The 20,900-nt window shown below is 35.9% G+C and overlaps 1 protein-coding gene across 1 annotated transcript in view; it reads right to left on the reverse strand.

The window, feature by feature from the left end:
• Positions 1-20,900, reverse strand: part of Fsip2 (fibrous sheath interacting protein 2) — a 76,652-nt gene that overhangs the window by 30,740 nt on the left and 25,012 nt on the right. Inside the window, exons 12-16 of the mRNA XM_033756358.1 lie at positions 20,622-20,725; positions 18,521-18,575; positions 16,453-16,510; positions 12,659-12,695; positions 511-9,454 (exon numbers count right to left, since the gene is read on the reverse strand). Of these exons, the coding sequence (XP_033612249.1) occupies positions 511-9,454; positions 12,659-12,695; positions 16,453-16,510; positions 18,521-18,575; positions 20,622-20,725 (9,198 nt within the window). The remainder of the gene's footprint in view (positions 1-510; positions 9,455-12,658; positions 12,696-16,452; positions 16,511-18,520; positions 18,576-20,621; positions 20,726-20,900) is intronic.

Consider the following 20,900-nt stretch of genomic DNA (forward strand, 5'->3'; position numbering starts at 1 on the left):
TACTAAGGAGTTTGTTGCATATCATGTTGACTAAAATAGTTTACAATTCCAAAAATGTTAGTAACAGATTGTGAAAGCAGAAACATGCATATGAACTTTGAAACCCCTGGAATCCATACCTGGCATTCAAGCAAAATTCCTTGACTTAAAATTGTCTCATTTTTCCCTCATCTACAGATATGGAAAAGCAAACAACAGAATTTCTCAATTCAAGCCATGAAAATATTTAAACTTTTGATAATTTTTTTAGCATCCTGGGAGACTGACAAGCTGTTAAATAGTCATTTCACTTTCAAGGCTATTTTCATTAAAACAAACAAACAAACCTGAGAATGCATATTCTTGGACAGGAGATCTTTTAAATATGTCTTTTAGTATTTTCTCTGAGTCACATCAACTTTTTAATTTTAAAATTTTTATTGGAACATGTTTACAGTACATAATTAGTACATGTATCATGGGAAGTGGGCATGAGTACATAACACATCTTAATGTTTGTCTCTTGCTTACCTCTAGTTTTGAAGTTCTTCAAACATGTGATCACAGATGTAGTAACATGCATTGCTACCAAATGAATTTCATTTGGACCCAGTTCATGATCAGCAAATGCAATGACTTCAACTTCTTTGGGATTCTGTATTTTCTTTATCTTTGGAGTCTTGTGTTGCCATTTTTGCAATAAAGAAAAATCTCCCCCACAAACTTCAGCAATTTCACTTTCTTCAGGCTCATACATTCTTTTAGTCCATATTCTAAGCAAACTATTCTTATTTGTTTGTCCTGTAGATATTTCAGATAAAGAGTTTTGCTTTGACATAAAAAATGGTTTCATTGTTTCCATGCTTTTATTAGTGTGTGGTTGATTTGGAAAACCATAGCTGGACAGCACAGTATTGACAATATTTTCTGCAGCTAAACATATTCTGTGTGGAGAAACCGTTGTCTGAATTTGGTTTGGCTCAAAAATGGGTTTTAGGGTCCCATAATGAAATACTCTTGGATTTTCACTTTTCCCCATATCTATGAAAGACATGACTTGCTTTAAAGATGTTTCTGTGGAGTCATTTGGTTTCTTATACAGTTTTTGCAAGATACTACCTTTAGGGAGAGAGCTATTTACTATCAGGACTTCATCAAAATGGTCAAAGTTAAGTTTCACTTGGCTATGTTCTTGAACTTTATTTTTAGAACATACTGACATAGTTTCAAAATCACACCTTCCCATTGACTCTGAACTTTTAATTGTGTCTTCTATAGAAGATGTGACATATGAGGGTAAGTTGGATGAAAGCTCATATTTTTTTCTCATATCTTCCAATGAATAAAATACCAAGCCCGATATATTTCCTTGTGGAAGATTGTGCCTCAAATTAGCATCTTCTGACTTTGGTGCGGGCATTTTCAAACTATTTGCAGATTCATCCTGCTTAACAAGATAAGTGTTTTCCGTTCGGTGGAATGAACTTTCCACCGAAAGGTTTTCAATGAAAGACTCACTGAAATGAGTACATTGATCCATTAGTGTGTCAATGATCTCACTTGCTACAATGTTTTCTTTCAATATATTAGTGGAAGATGGTTCCATTTGGTTTATTTCTTTGTCCAATTTGCTCTTGATTACAGCAAGCATGTCACAGACAATATGAACAGCATATGTAAGTAATTCTGAATGAAATGAATGAACTTGTAGAAGGGTATTCTGTATGTTTTCTTTGGAAATAACAGTGTGGGACTTGGACTCATCAGAAAAGTTTTTCATTGGTTGTAATTTTGGTGATATCCTTTTGCTTAATAATCTCTGTTGGACTTGAAAAGGGTTGTCAATAGGCATTTTCACTATTTCAGAAAATTCACATTTAGAGATATGTTTAAACTGTAAGTCCACAAATGACTCTAACAGATTCAAAACCCTTCCTACAATTTCTTGAGTGACTTGCTTGAAAGAGGTGGTGGAAATTTGAGCTTTTGTCTTAGTGTTACACACTGTTAAACCACTGATGATGGGCTTGGTTGGGAAACCTTGCTTACTTTTACAAGTACTGTGCTCTTTCCCAATTGTTGGAGTTTCTTTGATGTCTGGACTGGGCACCTGGGACAAAAAGCACAGCTGCAATTTTTCAAACAGCATTTCAACAATTTCTCTTTCAAACATATTAATCTGTGCTTTGATATCCTCTGCTCTGGAAGAATCTTCTTTAAATTGATTGGAGAAACTGCTTTCACAGTGCTCAAGAGGTGGCAAGTATAAAAGTGAAAGAGAATATTCTAAATCTTTGGCTTTTATCGAAATTTCAGTCAAAACATTACCAGCTATTGTCAACAGGGTAAATTTTTCATTGTTCGTGTCATTTGAATCTGTCTGCCATTTGTCAAACATTTTTTTAAATATACCCTCTTTAGGAAAAATCTGTTCTAACTGTGAGGAAACATCCTCTAAGTAAAAACATGCTTGTTCTTGAGCACTTAAACACCGCTTTGTAAGTTTGAGATCATACAGATGTGAGGATTTGACTGGAGAAGACAAATTGTGCTTGTTTGCAGCATACAGTTCTTGCAAAACCGTATTAACTATTTTACTGGCTTCCATGATTTGATCAGATAGTAAAACTTGTGTATGTAGCTTTGCTCTAGTTTCTGTCACCCTTTCAAATTCTTTCATTATTGCTTTGAGAATATTACTTATTATATCCTTGGCACACATTTTTAGTTCTGAAGTGGGAAGTTTTGTCTCTAGTAAGTTCTCGGCATCTGCTGTTGCCAAGATGTGTGGCAGCCGAATGGCAGTCTTCGACGGACCATCTCTTGGTGTCTTCTCACCAGCACCGAACTTGGTCTTGCTTTTTGCCTTAGCAACACCAGGTCCTGAGGGTGGCTTTGTTTTAAATTTAGGAATAGATCTTGCTTTTAAACTTGTTTTAAAACCTGCCTTAGGGCAGTCCATAGGGCCACTTTTAGAGTTCGGTAATCTACAAAGATGCAACACCTCCTTCGAATACCCTGAAGGGGACAAAATTTCCTCTAGATGCAGTGAAACAAAATTTGCGATCTTATTGAGAACTATTTGGACTAAGTCATTTCCTATTTGTAATGGTGAATATCGCACAGAAGTGTTTGCTGACACAGAAATGTTTTGACTGTCTGCACTAGAACATATCTCTGGTACCCCATATCTAAGGGAATTACTTCTTTTTCCTGCTTGCTTAGTCCCTCCAGAGTACGGTGCTTTCATTGGAAAGATATCATTCTTGTGGAGTGTTTCTCCTTCTCTCCTACTTTCATCATTTTTGTATAACAATGTCAGAACAACGGAGTACATTTCACCATAAACACATTCAATGATGTCATTTGCTACACTGCTAATGTGTGACTGACAGAAGTTTTTTCCTGTTGTATCTGATGTTTTAATTTTAGAATTTAAATGGGGGACTTTGTTAAATGGAAGCAAATGACCTATGACTTCTACTACTCTTTGATCTAACTTACTCAAAAGTTCTGCCACTGTTTTGAGCAATTCAGCCTTTTCTTTTTGTTCTGTTTTTCCATTTATCATAAATATTTCTTCCAAAACAATTCTTTGGCTTTCCTTTTCAAATGTCATTGGGCTTTGTTCTAATGGATGGTTTGTAAGCAGAGATAATGAAGTGTTTTTTTCCTTCTCTTTGTGTCCCAGCAATATTTCATTTGATAGAGTTACTTGTGAAAAGTTAAGATTCTCCTCTGAGGAAAAATTAATTTCCTTTAGAGATATTTTATTATGTAAAATCTTTAAGATTACATCTATAATTTCACTCACAATTATATTTTTTTGGAATAAACTATTGTTTGGATACAGATGCATCTTTTGGATTTCTAAGTCTAAGTCATTTTTAATAAACTTCAAAGTAGCATTGGCAATGATATCAGCATATTCCTCCAGGCTAGCTTGTGATAAATGAATTATGGCTCCAAGTTTTTCTCTGTAACTGGCAAAAGTGGGTTCTGTGAGCTCTTGGCTGAGAACAGTTTTAGTTGTTGATCTTTTCGGGATATTCACATCTAGTTCCACTTGGCTTGATTCATGAAAAACACTGCCATCTTGTGTATAATTTTCCAGTTCTGGACTAACAAATGACATTCCTTTAGGCTGCAAAGCAAGAGGAATTAGTGAATCTATTCTTTCTGTGGCAAAAGTTTGTAACCGATCAAAAATCATTTTAGTGATGAAGTCAGCACTTTCATGACATGGGTCAGGAACAGAGTTCTTGGTGTCCTCATCCTCTTTTTCCTCTCTAGCTGTCTGATCACCATTAGCATATGCTGGCTTCTTTTTGCCTGAATATGGAAAATGCTCTGGTCTTCCTTCACTTTTTGATTCCGTAAAAAGAGATGCTTGATATTCTCCTTTTGGAAACATATCACAAAAGGTCGATCTTGCAAAAGTAGGATCCTTCACACCTGTGTCAAGCATGGCAGCAGAAGCAAGACTATGAAGAACAATATCCACTACATCCCTGGATAGCAAGAGGACATCTGATTTAGGAACTGAGAGTTCAGAGGTAATCTTATTCCCACCCTCAGGGAACGTTTCAGAATTTGGTTCTGCACATTTTCCAGCTCTGTTCTCTTTCAGGGAGAGTATGGCAAATGAGAGATTATTCTTACACAGGGTTTTTTCATAGACATCATATAAGACACCTTCAATGGTATCTTGTATTTGAAGCTGAAGTATTTTTCTACACTCAGTCTTATTGAACAACTTTTCAATAAAGCAGTCAGGCTGAGCAGAGTCATTCTCTTCCTCACAGCTGTTGCTGCATCTGTTTTTGTGTGATACAATATCTAGCATTGTGTTAACAATTTGACTTGTAATGCTTTCCGAAACCACAATATTAGGAATCAAGGAAGGACTTTCCCTTCCTTTATCTACCTCATGTTTGATCTCCTGCAAAATTTTTCTAGCAACTTCTTTTGCATAAATATTTAATTTAGACAAAGAGATCTGGCCAAATGAATTGGCCTTATGATCCACAGAGCAACACAAATATTGCTCATCAGAGTACGAATCTTCAGCTGATAGTGCTCTGTTCAGTGCGTGATTATCTTGCTGAGTAGTTAAAACCTCTGGGACCAGGAGGCTGACTTGGGAACAAAAGAAAGATTTTATTTTGGAAATAGCAAAAGTTTCCAACTTTTGAAGAATTGCCTGTACAATATCTCCAATCATATTTACCTTGGTCTGTTTGTCAATATTGAATCTGTGCTGAAAAGTGCGAATATTTCTGTCCAATATAGGAGCAGAGTTCCCTCCATAGGTACGTTCATGGAAGGAAAGATGTGCTGAAACCGTGATGTTTTGACATCTGTTTTCACTTACATCTTCTTCTGTCAAGGCAGCTGTAGAAAGTTTATGAAATACAATTCTAACAACATCATTTGTCACCATAATCACATCTGTTTCAGACACAAATGGACCCATCCTTCTATTCATAAATTGAACAGATGTTTGAGCAGTTGACTCAGGAACATTGTGAGGCAAGCCACTAAAACAAGAGTGGGACAGAGAAAGCACATTTAACTGATTGATCAAATTGCTCTGAAAAATTTCATTCAAAATATTTCTTATAATGGGAATGACTGGAGATTTATGTGATTCTTTGAGTTTCATTTCAATTTCGTGTAAGCTTGCTTCTAGAACTCTTTGTTTAGAAGAACAGAATTTAACTTCCTGTCTCAGTGATGTTCTCTCTCTAGTGAATTTTTTCTCTGTATGCATATCGTCTTCTAGAAATGAATCTGATTCAGCTCCTCCAGGAAGAAAATTTCCATAACTTGGTTGGTATCGGTAGGTTTTAATACCTCTGTCCTCTGATTCAGTTTCATCAGACATTTCTGAGGATACTGCATCTAAAATTAAATTGACTACGTCTGTAAACATTTGTGTCTCAGGTGATGGCTTTTTTACATTTTTCGTCAAATCATCTGTGTTCACACTTAATTCTGTCTGAATGGCTTTCAAAATAGCACTTGACACCTTCTTTGCCTGCATGTATAAAACAGACTCTAATGGGTCTTTGTGTGCATCTGAGAGAAAACTGTTATTGTCACTTTCCCTGTCTATCTTATTGCATTTTTTATTACCATTACCACCACTAACACCTTGAATTTCTAAACTTCCATTGGCAAACCCTTCCAGTTTAGTAAAAACCATATTAAGAATATCTGACGCAACAACTTTCAGTGTATTTTGGTGAGTTTCTTTTGAGCTCTCTGATTTGGAAGACATGGAAGAAATACCATTTGGCTTGCTTTTAGTCACCTCTTTATTATTCTTCTGTATCTTTCTGGAGATGATGCTGGATATTATGTTGGTGCATTTGGCCATTTCCTCAATAATTGAAGCAAACGATAGCTTGTCAATATCAAAAGATTCAGGCACAGCTGTAATACCAGGACTTGCAAAACTGGTATCCACGTCAATGCTACACAATTTTTCCAAGATATATTCTAAAATTGTTTGGGAAATGACCTGAATGTTGGATTTCTGTGAAGCAGCCATTTGTTGATCTTTGTTTGCATTTTCTCTGTTTTGTCCGCTACACGATGCTTGAGCAACTGAAGGAGCACCTATCAGTTTGCTTAACATTTCATGTACTGTTTCCCCAATCCTGTCTAATACCTGCAAGTTGGCATTTTCTTTGAGGTCTTTTCTGTTCACGGCACTGTGGATAGTACAAGGAGTAGCTAAATATTTATGGAAAGATTCTTTATCCTGTCTACTTAGCAAAACATTTTGTTTGTTAGTACTGCCATGTCCGAATAAAGTTGTAGACCCTGTTTTTTCTGAAGGGAGTGAAATATTTCTTTGATTTTCATTTTTACTTACTAGCATCTCACAAATCCAGGTTAATAATGGACTTTCTACATTGTCTTCCAGATTTGTTATGAGAGATTCTAATTTTTTATCAATATCAGCAAAAAACCCTTTAGTTGTATGGGATTTGTTATGGTCTAGCTCCCTAAGGATCACATTTTTCTTATCGAATTCCACTTCACTCTGGATAGCACATAAAACAATATTTACTACTTTTGTTGTATAAGTACTCAGTTGCGATTTCAATGATGATTGCTTCACAGATAAAGGTTTGAATTCTGTTTGCAGTTTTGGACAAACAAGTAACTTCAGCTTTTTAAAAATTGTATTAGTGATTTTATCGATAATGTTATCTACACATTTAGGTTCCCTTTCTCCTGACCTTAACCAGGAGGGATTTGGGGAATCCGCATCAAGTGAAGATAAGTATTTCATTTTCCTATCACTATCGAACCATGTTTTTAGTGGCTTTTTATCGGGTGCTTCTTTGACTATTTGGGTAATGTCAGAATTATCTAGAAAAGTTTGATGAACTGGTGATGGAGCAGAACTTTTAGTGGAATTGGACAAGGAGTTTGATGTCTTAAAAAGTATATTTAACACAGACTCTGTTATTTCTTGAGCCACTGCACTTATTTCTGACCCAGAGAACATCTGGTCCATCCATTTGTAATCAGAGAGTCCTTGAGATTCTTCTGAAACAAGAATGGAAGCTTCTTTGCCAATTTTGCTACCTCGGTGACCAGGAGAAACAGAAGATATATCCTTGAGCATTTCCGTTAAAATATGTTTAACAGTCTTCTCTGAAGCCTTTCTTATTTGATGCTTTTTATCTTGGCTAAAAATTGAAATGTCTTTGTTTCGGAGGTGTTTTTCCTTTAAAATATCTTCATTGATAAGTGGTGGTAGCTCAGACTTTAACTCCCAATCATGAAATGCAACTTTGCTGTGAGAAGAAGGCTTGGTCGGTGGTCTATTTCTTCTGTAGTCAAATGAAGTGTTTCTTTTTCGGAACCAATGATTAGATGTTTGTTCGTGTGATTTTGCGTTTTCATCTCTGAGAGATGAATCAATCACATTTTTCACAATGTTGTTTATTTCTTCATTATCATCTTCAGAGTAATAGACCATGCCTGGAACATTCACACGTGGCAATGGTCTTTTAGACTGAGCACCATTAAACACTGCAGTGCCAGTGAGCCTGTAGTTTTCCTTAGTGTCGGATAGATTTTTTTGTCTAGATCGCCTACTTTTTCGAATATTTGGTTTTACTGGTTCCTGGTGAAGATGAGTGAAGATATCATTGAGCAGCTGAAGGAACACTACTGTTTGTTCAGATGCAATAAGTCTCTCGTTATTAAGTTCAGTTTGTATATAACCTAATATTGTGCCGATTGCCTCCTCTATGTAATCAACTAAAGAGGATTGTGAAAAAATATTTGACATCAAATTTTGTATTTCTTCATCAGCGATTAAATTAGCTGTCTCATGTTCAAGAGATTTCTTTTTGCTAGCTCTTTGGAGGATGGTATATGTCCGGTCTGTCCTTTGTGGTGGGTGGGAATAATTAGTTGTGTCTTCAAGAGGACGTACATTTTGCTTGAGTGATGCAAGTGTCATCAGCTTTTCTAAAATGTCATGCACCATATCTTCTGCAATATTACACATAGGTTCCAAAGTACAAAGAGGGGAATCTTCTGAAGGTTTTCCATTTGATGATGTGATATATTCCCCACTAGCTGTTAAACTTGACTTAGTGTCTACTGACAAGTTTTCTTGTGAAAATTTCTCAACACATTTTTTCTCGACTGCAGACTCTAGCTTCTCATACACATTTTCCACAATGTCCGAAGCTAATGAGCAGATATCAACATTGGAGACCAAGTCTTCTTTTTCATGCTGAAAATGGTCAACAAAAACTTCAGCAGTAACAGAAGAAATAGAGGGAACGGCCTGGGTTAAATCAGACATTATTTCTTGAAAAATGCTCTCCAAAATCAATTTAGTTTCCCCTTTCAAGTGGCACTTAAAGTTAACAAAAATATTCTTTAAATTCTCCAACTCATCCATGGCTTTAGCTTTTCTATCACAAGGCAGTGGATGCACTGAGCCATCTGTTTCGGTGGTAGCATCCTTAGATTTCTTTGTGTCTGTTTGCAAAGATGCTAAAAGTTGACTATCAGATTTACAACTTCTGAGTTCAGGATATGCATATATCAAATTGGCCTTGTTATATTTGAGCTCAGAGGTTACAGTTTGTCCTTTCATGTGATGTGTTTTGTCCATAACTGCTCTTTCCACCAGGGCAGAAGGAGTTTTTAAAGGCGGGGTTGGTTTCCCTGCAGACACATTAACTGTGCAAGTCTCTGCCTGAAATGTTTTAGTAGTTGCAGATGTGTAGCTTCTGTATGTAAACTTTTCACTGCATGTGCTGCAAAAGCTTGAACTATCTGAAGAGAGGGTGGAGTCATCAGACACTGGGTAGGTAGTACTTTGCAACCTTTCTTCATACCTTGTGATGGCTGGGTATAATATACTAGTTACTGTAGCCACTACCCAAGTCATTATATTTTGAATTATGCTATTGAGTTCATCAGAAGTTACCTGGAAAAGAGACAAGGATAAAAAATTATTCAATATTATACTTTATGTTTTGTGGACTGGCAGTAATATTTAATTTTATAGGAAACAGTGCATAACTGGAATACCATTATAGTTTGTGAAGAAAAAATATTAAAATCTATTTATAATTATACATTAACTTTAAATTAGTTTATTTTGTACAGCATAGAAATACTTATGGATATATTTTTTTTACTCAGTCACATTCTTTCAGAAGTTTTTACTATTTAAATTTTCCTGGTTTACTGCTGAGATTAAAATGTTGTTGTTTTTTTTTTTAAAAAGGACAAAAACACCAAGTTGCCATGTAGGCACATATTAGGCAAATATCTTGGCAAAGAATATGATATTCATACACTTAACTTCTTTTTTCTTTTTTCTTTATTGGTACATTTTAGGTATACAGTACAGTTACATTTATCATTGGGATCTTGTACCTTTACACGATATAACTTGGTTCTTATTTTTTCCCCATTCCCCTGCCCTCTGGTCATCCCCTCCTCCATCTTTTCCTATTTACAGAGACTTTGTTTTCCACTTTTTACTTTTATCTTATTTTTTCTTTTCCCTTCTTCGCTTCCCCTACCCCTCCTCCCACTTTCCCTAAACCTTTAGACATTTTCTCCTATCACAAATGTACAATATCCATTATACATTTTGATTCTTATTTACACTTTTAGTTTATCGCACCAGAGACATTATTTGGTATTTACACATGTGTGTCCTATTAATTTCACTTAAGAGTATGTCCTCAACATGCATCCACTTAGTTATAAATGTCTCTAGTTTCTCAGGCTCTATGGCTGAGTAGTACTCCATTTTATATAATAAAAAACGTATTTTCTTTATCCAGTTGATGGGCAATTAGGCTTTTTCCAAGTTTTATCTATTACAGACTATATAAACATGCCGCTATAAACATGGGTAAGTATATCATTGTAGTATGATTCTTTTAATTCTTTTGGGAAGATACCCAGCAGGCAAATAGCTGGGTCGAATGGGACTCCTAATGCTAGTTGTTTGAGGCATCTCCATGTTGATTTCCACAGTGGTTGCACCAGTCTGCACTCCCACCAACCATGAAGAAGAGTTCCTTTCTCCCCACAACCCCACCAACAGTTGTTGGTTGATTTCTTGTTAGCAGTCATTCTTTCTGGGGTGAGGTGGAATCTCAGTATTGTTTTCATCTGCATCTCTTGAATGACCAGTGATGTTGAACATTTTTTCATATATTTATTTGCTGCTTTTACTTCTTTCTTTGAGAAATGCCTGTTCATTTCAGATGCCCATTCTTTAAGTGGGTTTATAAATTCGGTGTGTGCGATTTTTTTGAGTTCTTTACATATTCTAGATAGTAGACCTTTGTCTGAGGTAAAAAATTTTTCCCACATTGTAGGTTATCTCTTAGCTCTTGGTGATTTTTCTTGCAGTTAAAAAGAGATCTCAGGTGTTTATTCTTTGTGTTAGTTCCCATGTGACTGAAGATTTGTTCATAGTCTTTTGCTATGCCAAAATCTTCAAGAGTTCTACCTAATTTATCTTCCAATAAGTTTAGTTTTTCTGTTTTAATATTTAAATCTTTAACCCATTTGGATTTTAGTTCCGTGCATGGTGAAAGACACGGGTCTAGTTTTAATCTTTGGCAAGTTGAAATCTAGTTTTTCCAGCACCATTTATTAAAGAGACTATCTTGCCTCCAGTGAGGATCGTTGGCTTCTTCATGAAAAATGAGGTAGCTGAGTATGTCTAGAGTTATTTTTGCATCTTCTAATCTATTCACTTAATCCTTGGATCTGTTTCATTGTCAGCACCATGATGTTTTTTATCACAGTGGTTTTGCAGTATAGTTTCAAGTTGGGGACTGTGATACCTCCTGCCATGTCTCTGTTGTCTAGAATTGCTTTTGCTACTCTAGGTCTCTTCTGGTACCAAATGAATTTTGGATTGTTTTCTCCAGTTCAGTGAAATATACTGTTGGGGTTTCAATCAGGATTACACTGAATCTGTACAGCACTTTAGGAAGTATGGCCATTTTCATTATATTGGTTCTTCCTACCCAGGAGCAAGAGATGTCTTTCCATTTTCTTATATCCTCTTTGACCTCTTTTTTCAGAGTATTGTAGTTCTCAATGTAGAGGTCTTTTGCTTCTTTCATTAGATTGCTTCCTAGATGTTTCATTTTGGGGGATGCTATTGTGAAAGGGATTGTTTCTCTAATTTCTCTCTCAGTGAGCCTTTTATTTGTGTACAAGAAAGCTATTGATTTTTGAGTGTTGAGCTTGTATTCAGCTACTCTGCTAAATCTGTCAATTAAGTCACTAAGTCTTTTGGTTGTGTTTTTTGGGTCTTCAATGTAGAGTATCATACCATCAGCAAATAATTACAATTTAACTCTTCCTTTCTTATCTTTGTTGCTTTCATTTCTTTCTCTTGTCTAATTTCTGTGGCTAATGTTTCCAGTACAGCATGGAATTATATTTTTCAATGTTTCTTATTATGATATTAAGCTGAGAAATTTCCCTTGAATGAAAAGCTTGCAGCCGGGGATTTAGCTCAACAGTTCGGTGGCCTGCCTTGCAAGTGCAAGGACCTGAGTTCAATCCCCCATACAAAAAAAAAAAAAAGAAAAAAAGAAAAGCTTGCATTTGTTGAACACTCTATGGATTCAGTAGGTGTCCATGTGAAATAGTGTGTTAAAAATGTGTTACTCCATGATGCTCTTTTTCTTTTTTCTTTCTTTTTTTTTTTTGTGTGAAGAGGAGTTAGAGACAGGGTCTCACTATGTAGTTGAGACTGACCTGGAACTCACTATGTAGCCCAGGTGGGTCTTGAACTCACAGCGATCCTCCTGCCTCAGCCTCCCAAGTGCTGGGATTACAGGTGTGCTCCACCACGCCCGGCTATGATGCTTTGTCTTTCCTGACTGGTTGGTCTAACCAAACCCTTTCCCCAAGGGCCACCCACTACCTTTTGATAACAACTTTAGACCCTAACAAAATCTGAGACTAAACTGGAAGCAAACATCAGAGAGGATAAAGTACAAAGGATAAGGACTGGTAAACGTCAGTGCAACACTCCCGGGTGTCCGATTCACAACTGTTTTCCCACTATGAAAGTTAACTAAGTTAACTAAGTTAGAAAGTATAACTAATATGCTGCTTTATCAGTGAGTTTTATGATACGTACTTTTGCTTGCACACAATTTTGTAGAAGATTCTGTTGTCTGTAAAGAAAGTTGGTCATTTAGTTATTAGGATGAAGAATTATGAAAGATTTTCAAAATTTTAGTCCTCTAATCAGTTTATTTTATATCAGAAAATTTCTCTACAGAAATTCAAAAGAAATACCACTATTTTCTTTCATCTCCTCCTTACATATGGGCCTCTGGATTCAGAAATGTCCTTTATTACTACTCAGGGGAATGGAATTTGTAGATGCTACATAAACAGCACACCCATCTGGCAGTTGTGTTTCTGTTACGCCTTATCCAGGCCTGCTTTGTGGCTCTCTGGGGGAGAGGACAGTGAGACCATGGATCTGCTAAGAGGCACTGCAGAGAAGCAAAGCTTTGGGAGAGCTTTCTGACAATACTTTACTTACCCTTTCAAATTCCACAGTCCCACTATCCCTTCCCCACAGTGAAAAGAACACATGAGTGATTATTCTATAATCATGGGTTAAAATTATGGGTTTCTAGCTATATTGAGTACAATTTAGATATATCTCTTTTTGTCTCAATATATTTTATCTTATGATGTTCTTATGAGATTTGTATCATGCACTGACAAAATAAAACAGATCTGACTTATACCAAATCAAAGAACTCTGTCATAAAATGACAGAAAAACAAAATCAAATATAGGCCGTAAGCTATCAGTTGAAGTTCTGATTTATTCTTGTATATTTTTGTCAGCATGGGCTTTTGATCATCTTTCTTTTTTCCTTAAAAACAATTCTTACTTTTTATTTTCTCTAGGCCTGTATTTTACTTGATTACTTTTTGCCAAAAGGCAAAATTTAATTTTGAGAAAAGTTAGAATGAATATTATGTCTTAAATTTTAGCAGAAAACAAAAACCACAGTGGTTGCAGTTCAGAGACTGGGCTATGGTACGAGGCCTGTTAGCACACAGCAGTTATCCTAGTGAATCTGCAGGCAGAGGCGGGAGGGTTGCCCGAACCCTCTAAGTCTGAAGGGAGCCTGGGCCACATACAGAGATTGCAGTTTAAAAGGACTCGGTAAGAGCAGTTTAGCCTCACATTAGAAGCTTCTGCACTATGGAACCTGTAGCACTGATGCGGATGCCTGTGACATGTTCTCTTTTTTGTTTGGTACCAGGGTTCGAACTCAGGTCTTTGTGCTTGCAAGGCAGGCGGTAGAACCACTGAGCTAAATCCCCGGCCCCTGTTCTCTTTTCTTTGTACTCATTTATTACTAGTGTGTTAACCAAAATGTCCACACTTTTCTCCTTTTAGTTATTCTAAAATCTAACTTTCAGTTTCACTTTTCTCTTCTTTCCATGTTATTCCATAGACACAAAATGGAATCGTTTGCATTCAAAGATACCTTTTGCCAACAGATTTTCTGCACCAAAAAACATGCAGAAAGATACAATAAAGAGCAAAGATCTATGAATAAAATTAACCAAATTTCTGAGAAAGCTTCATGGAAGACTATTAAATGCAAGTGTTGCTTTCAGAGTATAGCTCCTAGTACCACAAGGTCCTGGGTTAGAGTTGCAGTCATTAAAAAAAAAAAAAAAAAAAACAAAAAAGCAAAAAATACCAAAATAAATTGTTTTCATTTTTCCTGTGAAATAGAAATATGGTGTAAAGGAATACAATATTAAATAATTGGAGAGTACCTCAGAAGTCTATGTGCAATTTTTAGTGCAAATTTAAAAAAAAAAAAAAAAAAAGCCAGATAAAGTCAGCAAAAGTATCAGGGTAAAATACTATAAAAACATTAGGTGTCGGCAAAAATGATCAAAATTATAATTTGCAGAATTCCAGAAGTTAACCAGGAGCTCACAATATTCCAGTGAGGATTTTCGAGAAAAATGGTAAGAATACTGAGCTATGAGCCAGGCATGGCAGCACACGCCTGTAATCCCAGCACTCGGGAGACTGAGGCAGGAGGATCGCTCTGAGCTCGAGACCAGCCTGTAGTGAATTCCAGGTCAGCCTCAACTACATAGTGAGACCCTGTCTCAAAAAACCAAACCAAACCAACCAACAAACAAAACAAAAAAGAATACTGAGCTAGGTGATGTTTCAACTTGGCCTGTTTTTGTCCCCTCGCTAGTAGAGAAATACCCTACAATCACAGTCGTGCAATTCTGTACATCTCAGTATCTGCCAGACATGCGGCATTATTCTTTGTACATAGTGGAAGCTCAGTAAATGTTTGAGCTCAATACACCATCAGACTATAAATACATAAGCCACAAGTTTCTAACTGGTCATTGCTGTGGCAAAATTACTGCCTTCTTCAATACTTTCCTTATATTCTCCTTAAAATAATAAAAAGTTGCTCATTATCCAAGTTCACTGTTTTATGATTGCAACTCTATTTATTCCAAGTGCTCTCATACTTGCTTTGTCTTCAATCTGTTGGTCATGAATTTTCATTCCTGATTTATAAGTCTTTGCATGTGCGTTTTTCTTAATATTTAAAAATAAAGAACTAGGCATAAAGTTGTGGGGGCTGAGTAAGAAGGTGAAGGAAGGGACAAACGTGACATCTTCTGAAACCTGGAGCTAAATCAGAACCGGATTACTGGGTGATGTTTGTGATGAGCGGAGCAAGACCAGCTGGCAGTGCGAGATGTACGGTATCTGCTTGATCTGCACTCTGGCCACTGGCTGTGCAGCCCCAGAGTCACAGGCCTGTGAACTTGGGAGGGGCTGTGAAGGAAATTCAGCTCATGCAAAAGTTTTTCATTTTAACTGAGCTAAGATTGTTTAATGCAAGTATTTGTTCTGAAAGATTGAAGTGATGCTGTAGGTCTGGATTTTTAGACAGAAAACTCAAGAAGGCAAAAATTAAGACTTAAGTATGAGCCTCCTCTGGTTTTTCCTTTGTTTAGAAAGCAAGTATTTATATTTCCAACACCTAAAATCATGGCTATCATCTACGTATGCTCATCATTCTTTCTCCTTGTTGTTTTGCTGAGAAGTGGAATCAGTTCCCTCTATTTTGCGTCTGTTACTGTGCCTCGTCTTCTGGGAAAGCTCAGAAAGTCACAGAAACTGAAAGTTAAAATTCTTCCAACCAAAAGCATGGTTTAATGTCAAGGCAATTTGCTCCCACAGACCTTTCATTTTCCCCAAATATTTATATAGGAATCTGGACCTCTTAGTCTATCTTGGACTTCATTTGACTTTAATTTTTTAAAGAATATGATAGAATTGGTCTTAAATGGTAATCTTGCTTCCTCTTCTCACATTGAGAAAAATAAATACAAACCACTAAAATAGGTTGCCGCCAAAGTCTGAGGATGAAAAGCATTTGAGCTTAAAATATACCTTGGAAGTGTCTAAAACTTGTATAATTAGAAATTATTATTTTGGATTGCACTGTGTGTACCTTGTAGGAAGGGGATTATTGATCGGATCATTAGTTTTGTATGCTAAGCTATTGTAACATCCTTCAGAAGCCAGTAATCCCAAAAGGCATGAAGATGGTAAATTGGTTTTAAAGAGAAGAGAGAAAAGCATTCAGATTATGGGGAACCATGTGGAAAAAAGGCATGAAGATCCTGAATATAGGAGAAGGGAGAAGAAGAAGACAAAAAGGAGGAAGACGAACGCTGCTCGTAGCTACATATTGAATTTAGGCCCAGGTTTTCCAAAAATGAAGTTTCACTAATTCCAAGAAGAACTATAGGAAGGGAAGATTCCATGTAGCTTATGAAACACACTTGTGTGAAATTATTAAAATACTAAATCATGATTGCACACTGATTTTAAGATACTTACAAACTTGAGATGATAGGAGAAGAAAAAACATCCGGGTCCACAGCATGAATTTGAGGATCTATAGAAGATAAAAGGGAAATTTAAATTTCTATGCATCCTTGATTTACCAATTAAGTCAGGTTCAATTGGTTAATTCATTTCCCTTTCTAGGCAGTAACATCCTCCAGTAGGTCTTCATTTTCTGTTTTGACTACTTTGTTTACAAGCTTTTAGGAATCCCTCAAGGAAAAAGCCAAAGTGTGTAGGCAAAAACATATATTAAGGTCTGACACCTTGTCCTCCTGCACAGTATCTCTTTGGCTAGTCTTTCACATATATTCTGTGGCCCAGAAACAGAATTACTTGCAATTTGCTAAATATATCACATTGGCTATGACCTGGGCCATTCTTTTGGAATGCGCTCCTGGCATTCTGTTTTAAATTTTTGGTTCCCATTAAGCTTATGTGAATTCCTGAAGAAAGCCACTCTTGAAATCTATCTAAATGAATACATATCCTCACAAAATACTCTAAATATACTTCAAAACTCTTCATTTTACTATATGTTAAATCTTATATATTCCCAATGACAACATGATTTCACCACTCCATCCTCGGCATACAAAGTAATAAGAACTCCATCTCCATATGACTTCTTTGTTGAATATATGATTCATATATCTTTTCTTAGATCAGTCAATCATCTCTTGGTGCTGAAATATTATCTACCTTGCTTTGTATATAGTATGGAAAACTCGGTTTCTGATGGTGATAAGTCTGGATGTAGATGATACAGGAAATTTCTATGCAAAAAACCTCTATACTGGACTAGATTTGTGTGGCTTTATACGTGTCAATTACAAAAACATAAAATAAATCTTGGGCAAATAAAAAGTTTTGGAAGTAGATATGTTGGTTAGAAATTAGAGTCATTTTAAAGTCAAGTTAATTGGTATTTCATTTCTTCCAAAGAATGTATAATCAATAGCAATGGATAATGCATATGAACCTTTTTGATCTTTCTTTGTACATATGTTTCATGTGTGCTCAACTTTGGAGATGAAATAACTGAGATTTAGAATGCAGTGTCTTCAGAATCTAAGTGTGGAGCCAACACTATTTTAAAAACAAACCAATAAAAACATCTGTGTATTCCCGCAAAACAAGGAGGAGATCTTGCCATTTGCAACCAAATGGATGAACTTGTAGGATGCTTGTAGGCAGGTGAAATAAGACAAAAGTGCAGAAAGACAACTATTGCATGATTTCATTTATATAGGGAATATATAATTTCGGACTCAAAAAAAGAGAGAATAAAATGAGGCAACCAAAGAAAAGGAGAAGGAGGATATGGAGAGATATTGGTAAAGTGGAATAAAAATTTGTTTATCCAGTTAGTAAGTACTAGACAGTTAGTGTACTGTGACTGTAGTTAAAAATATTTCACGATATACTTGAAAGTGTTAAGGTAGACCTTAAGTGTTCTGAGCACATACACACAGAAACACACACATGCGCGCCAATGGAGTGTAACCATGTGAAGTGGTACATAAAGTAATTGGCTTGAGTATCTTACAATGAATACACATATCAAATTACAAGATCAGTGTATATTTTTAATTGTGCACTCAAAAGTGTTTTGGGGTTGGGGAGGTACAGTGCAGCAGAATACAATAGGTATAAGGACATGAGTACAAAACTTAAATAATATTTTTCTCAATTTTGGATGCCAATATTGTCATTGACTTAATAAAAACAGCAGAAGATAATAAATTATTTCTCATTGTCCTTCACATCTTAAGTTTGATATTTTCTGAAGACTTCCCTGATAGCTGTAGATGATCTTCCTGAGCCTTCCTACTTTTACACATACTTTCTTTCTTTATTGCACTTACAATAGAGCATTGTGATTTTTGCCATGACTATTTCCCTACCACACTATCACAGCTCTGTGAAAGAATGAAAACTTTCTCCTTTATTTGTCCAGTGTCTAGCACTAGAAATAGTATGTATCAAGAGAAAAATAACTGTTAGCTGAAAGAATGAGTTAATAGATTTCATGACTCACTCAGTTATTTCTGATGTTTACCTGATTCATCTTGGTAGCTTGGTCTCGACTTGGGCAGCCTTTCATGCATCTCCTTCTACATAAACAAAAAACAAATCCTGAAAGAATTGTTTTGCCAGACTTTGAACATCGATTATCATTTCTATATTGAAAATATAAAAAATTTAAGATTTTGAAATATCTCTCGATTATCATGTCTATATTGAAAATATAAAAAATTTAAGATTTTGAAATATCTCTTAAATGTCAGTTTATGAGAAATACACACATTTTCATTACGTTGGTGTTATATCTGTTATTTACAGAATTCACACAGTCATAGTTGTGTCAAATGGTGTCTACGGGACCATCTACATAGCTGATGTTTTGTTAAGATGTTGATACTCAGAGTATAATTGTATACACATCAGCGGACCTATTATAATAAGAGGAAACACAGTAAGGTAAGTAGGGGGAAAAGACAATAGGCTGAGTCTGGAGAAATCCACACATAAACTTTTGTTCTCTTCTCTCCTGTGAGAAGACACACTTCAATAAAAACAGAGCAGCACCTCTGCTGTGTTTTGCCCACCAAAAATTCCTGAGAACCTTAGCACTCAGCATTTGATTGAAGGCTGCTCATGAAGACATCCTCTACCTTGGCACATTCCAAAATTCTAGACCCACTGAAGGAAAGCAGATGTTTAGCAACAATCAAACTGCACAGTCCAGTTACAGTGAACCACTTTTCTAGTAAAGGAGAATAAAACCATTTGCCAGTATGTCCCTAGACACCAGCCCAAGGCCAGTCTCATAAGAAGGCACTTTGAGAGGCCTCTCGGCTACCTCTTTCCTACACAGCAGTATGCACTGGTAACCCAAAATAACTATCTGCGGGATGCACATTAGCAAAGAAGTTAGTACCCTCCAAGGGAAGGAGAATAGGTTTTGTTTGCTTTTTTAAAAAAATGTAGCGTTTTAAGGAAAGCTGACATAGAGCTGCAAGGCAGAGAATGTGTCCTTTTCATATATAACTGTGTCTCTATTCTCTTCTTGGAACTCAAAGTGCTCTGGGAAGAAAATCCAGTACAATAAACATTTTTTAAAAAATTTTCCAGACCTCAGAGCTGAAAACAGGCCACCAGAAATATGTTTTCTGACAATCATAGGTTGTGTGCAATATTGCAAAATATATTTTAATACTTATAATAAAATATTCATTTTGTTTTTTCTAATAAACTAGCTATCTGTGAACATCTGGCACTCACTTGAGATAAAGATGGAAGACAAGTTCATAGCACACACATTAGCCAAAAATGGTGAATAGTAAAACTTGGAGTTTTTAAAGGAGTTTTTCTTCCTCTCTAAAATTAAAGATATAGTATTTTTCTTCCTTTATAAAATTAAAGACACAACCTTTGAAACTTGCTGGATAAGATGATGATTTCAATTGCTGGTATTCTTAAGAAAAATTTTTTAATTAGCGTATTTAATCTGACTTTTGATATAGCAGAATAGTAAACTGTGCTCAGCAAATGGTTGTCAAATGTTTATTTATGACCAAATTATTTTACAGAAGCACACTGTAATAACTACAGTACATTGTAGGATAGGAGTTCTGAATATTTAATTTGTCAGTTATTATGTAATATAGGACAAAGAAAGTGATGTCACGTTTTACAGTGAAGAATTTTATTGCAGTCTTTATCAAAATGTGTTAACTCATTAGCAGAGTGAACCAGTGAGCATTAAGCTAAAAATGGAAGCAAGCATGTGGATTGGGTTGCTGTATTCACAACTTGACAGCCCACAGAGAGCAGCTATTTCTTTGCAAAAGCTTTGACCCCAGTCCATGATGGTAACTTTCCAATAGCAGGCAAGCTATCACTTGTCAGTGCTTGAAGCAGCTAAACCCAAGAAGTCAAACTTGATTTTTCTGAAAGCTTCAGATGCATATTATACACTACTAAATTATGGCCTACATCCTGGCAGATTGTCCTGTAGCTACTACATTTTTATTACGGTATGACTAATTTCAAAAGATGAAGCTATTCTGTATGGTGAGTCAAAGGATAGCATTTTTGATGAGCATAATATTGTCTCTCATTGATTCTGCTTGTGTTTGCAGAATAATATTATATACCTCTTCTTTTGGATCCACAAAGGAATGTGAAGTTCTGGGATATTTTTTGGTAGGTGAACGTTGAGGTGAAATAACTGAGCCTTGTGCAGATATGTTTACAGCTCCTAAAGAAAAAATAGACAGCTTTAAATATTCTGAGAGAAGGGTGAAAATTAATTTATAGCATTGCTCTAACACTCTTCCTGCTTGGTGCCACAGTGACTAGAATCCCCACAATCGGGGACTTGTTCTTTTTTTTTTTTTTTTTTTTTTTTTGGTACCGGGGGTCACTACGGCAAC

This window comes from Fukomys damarensis, unplaced genomic scaffold (assembly GCF_012274545.1).
Source record: "Fukomys damarensis isolate Sample0158 unplaced genomic scaffold, DMR_v1.0_HiC HiC_scaffold_26, whole genome shotgun sequence".
In the NCBI taxonomy this organism is placed as follows: domain Eukaryota; kingdom Metazoa; phylum Chordata; class Mammalia; order Rodentia; family Bathyergidae; genus Fukomys; species Fukomys damarensis.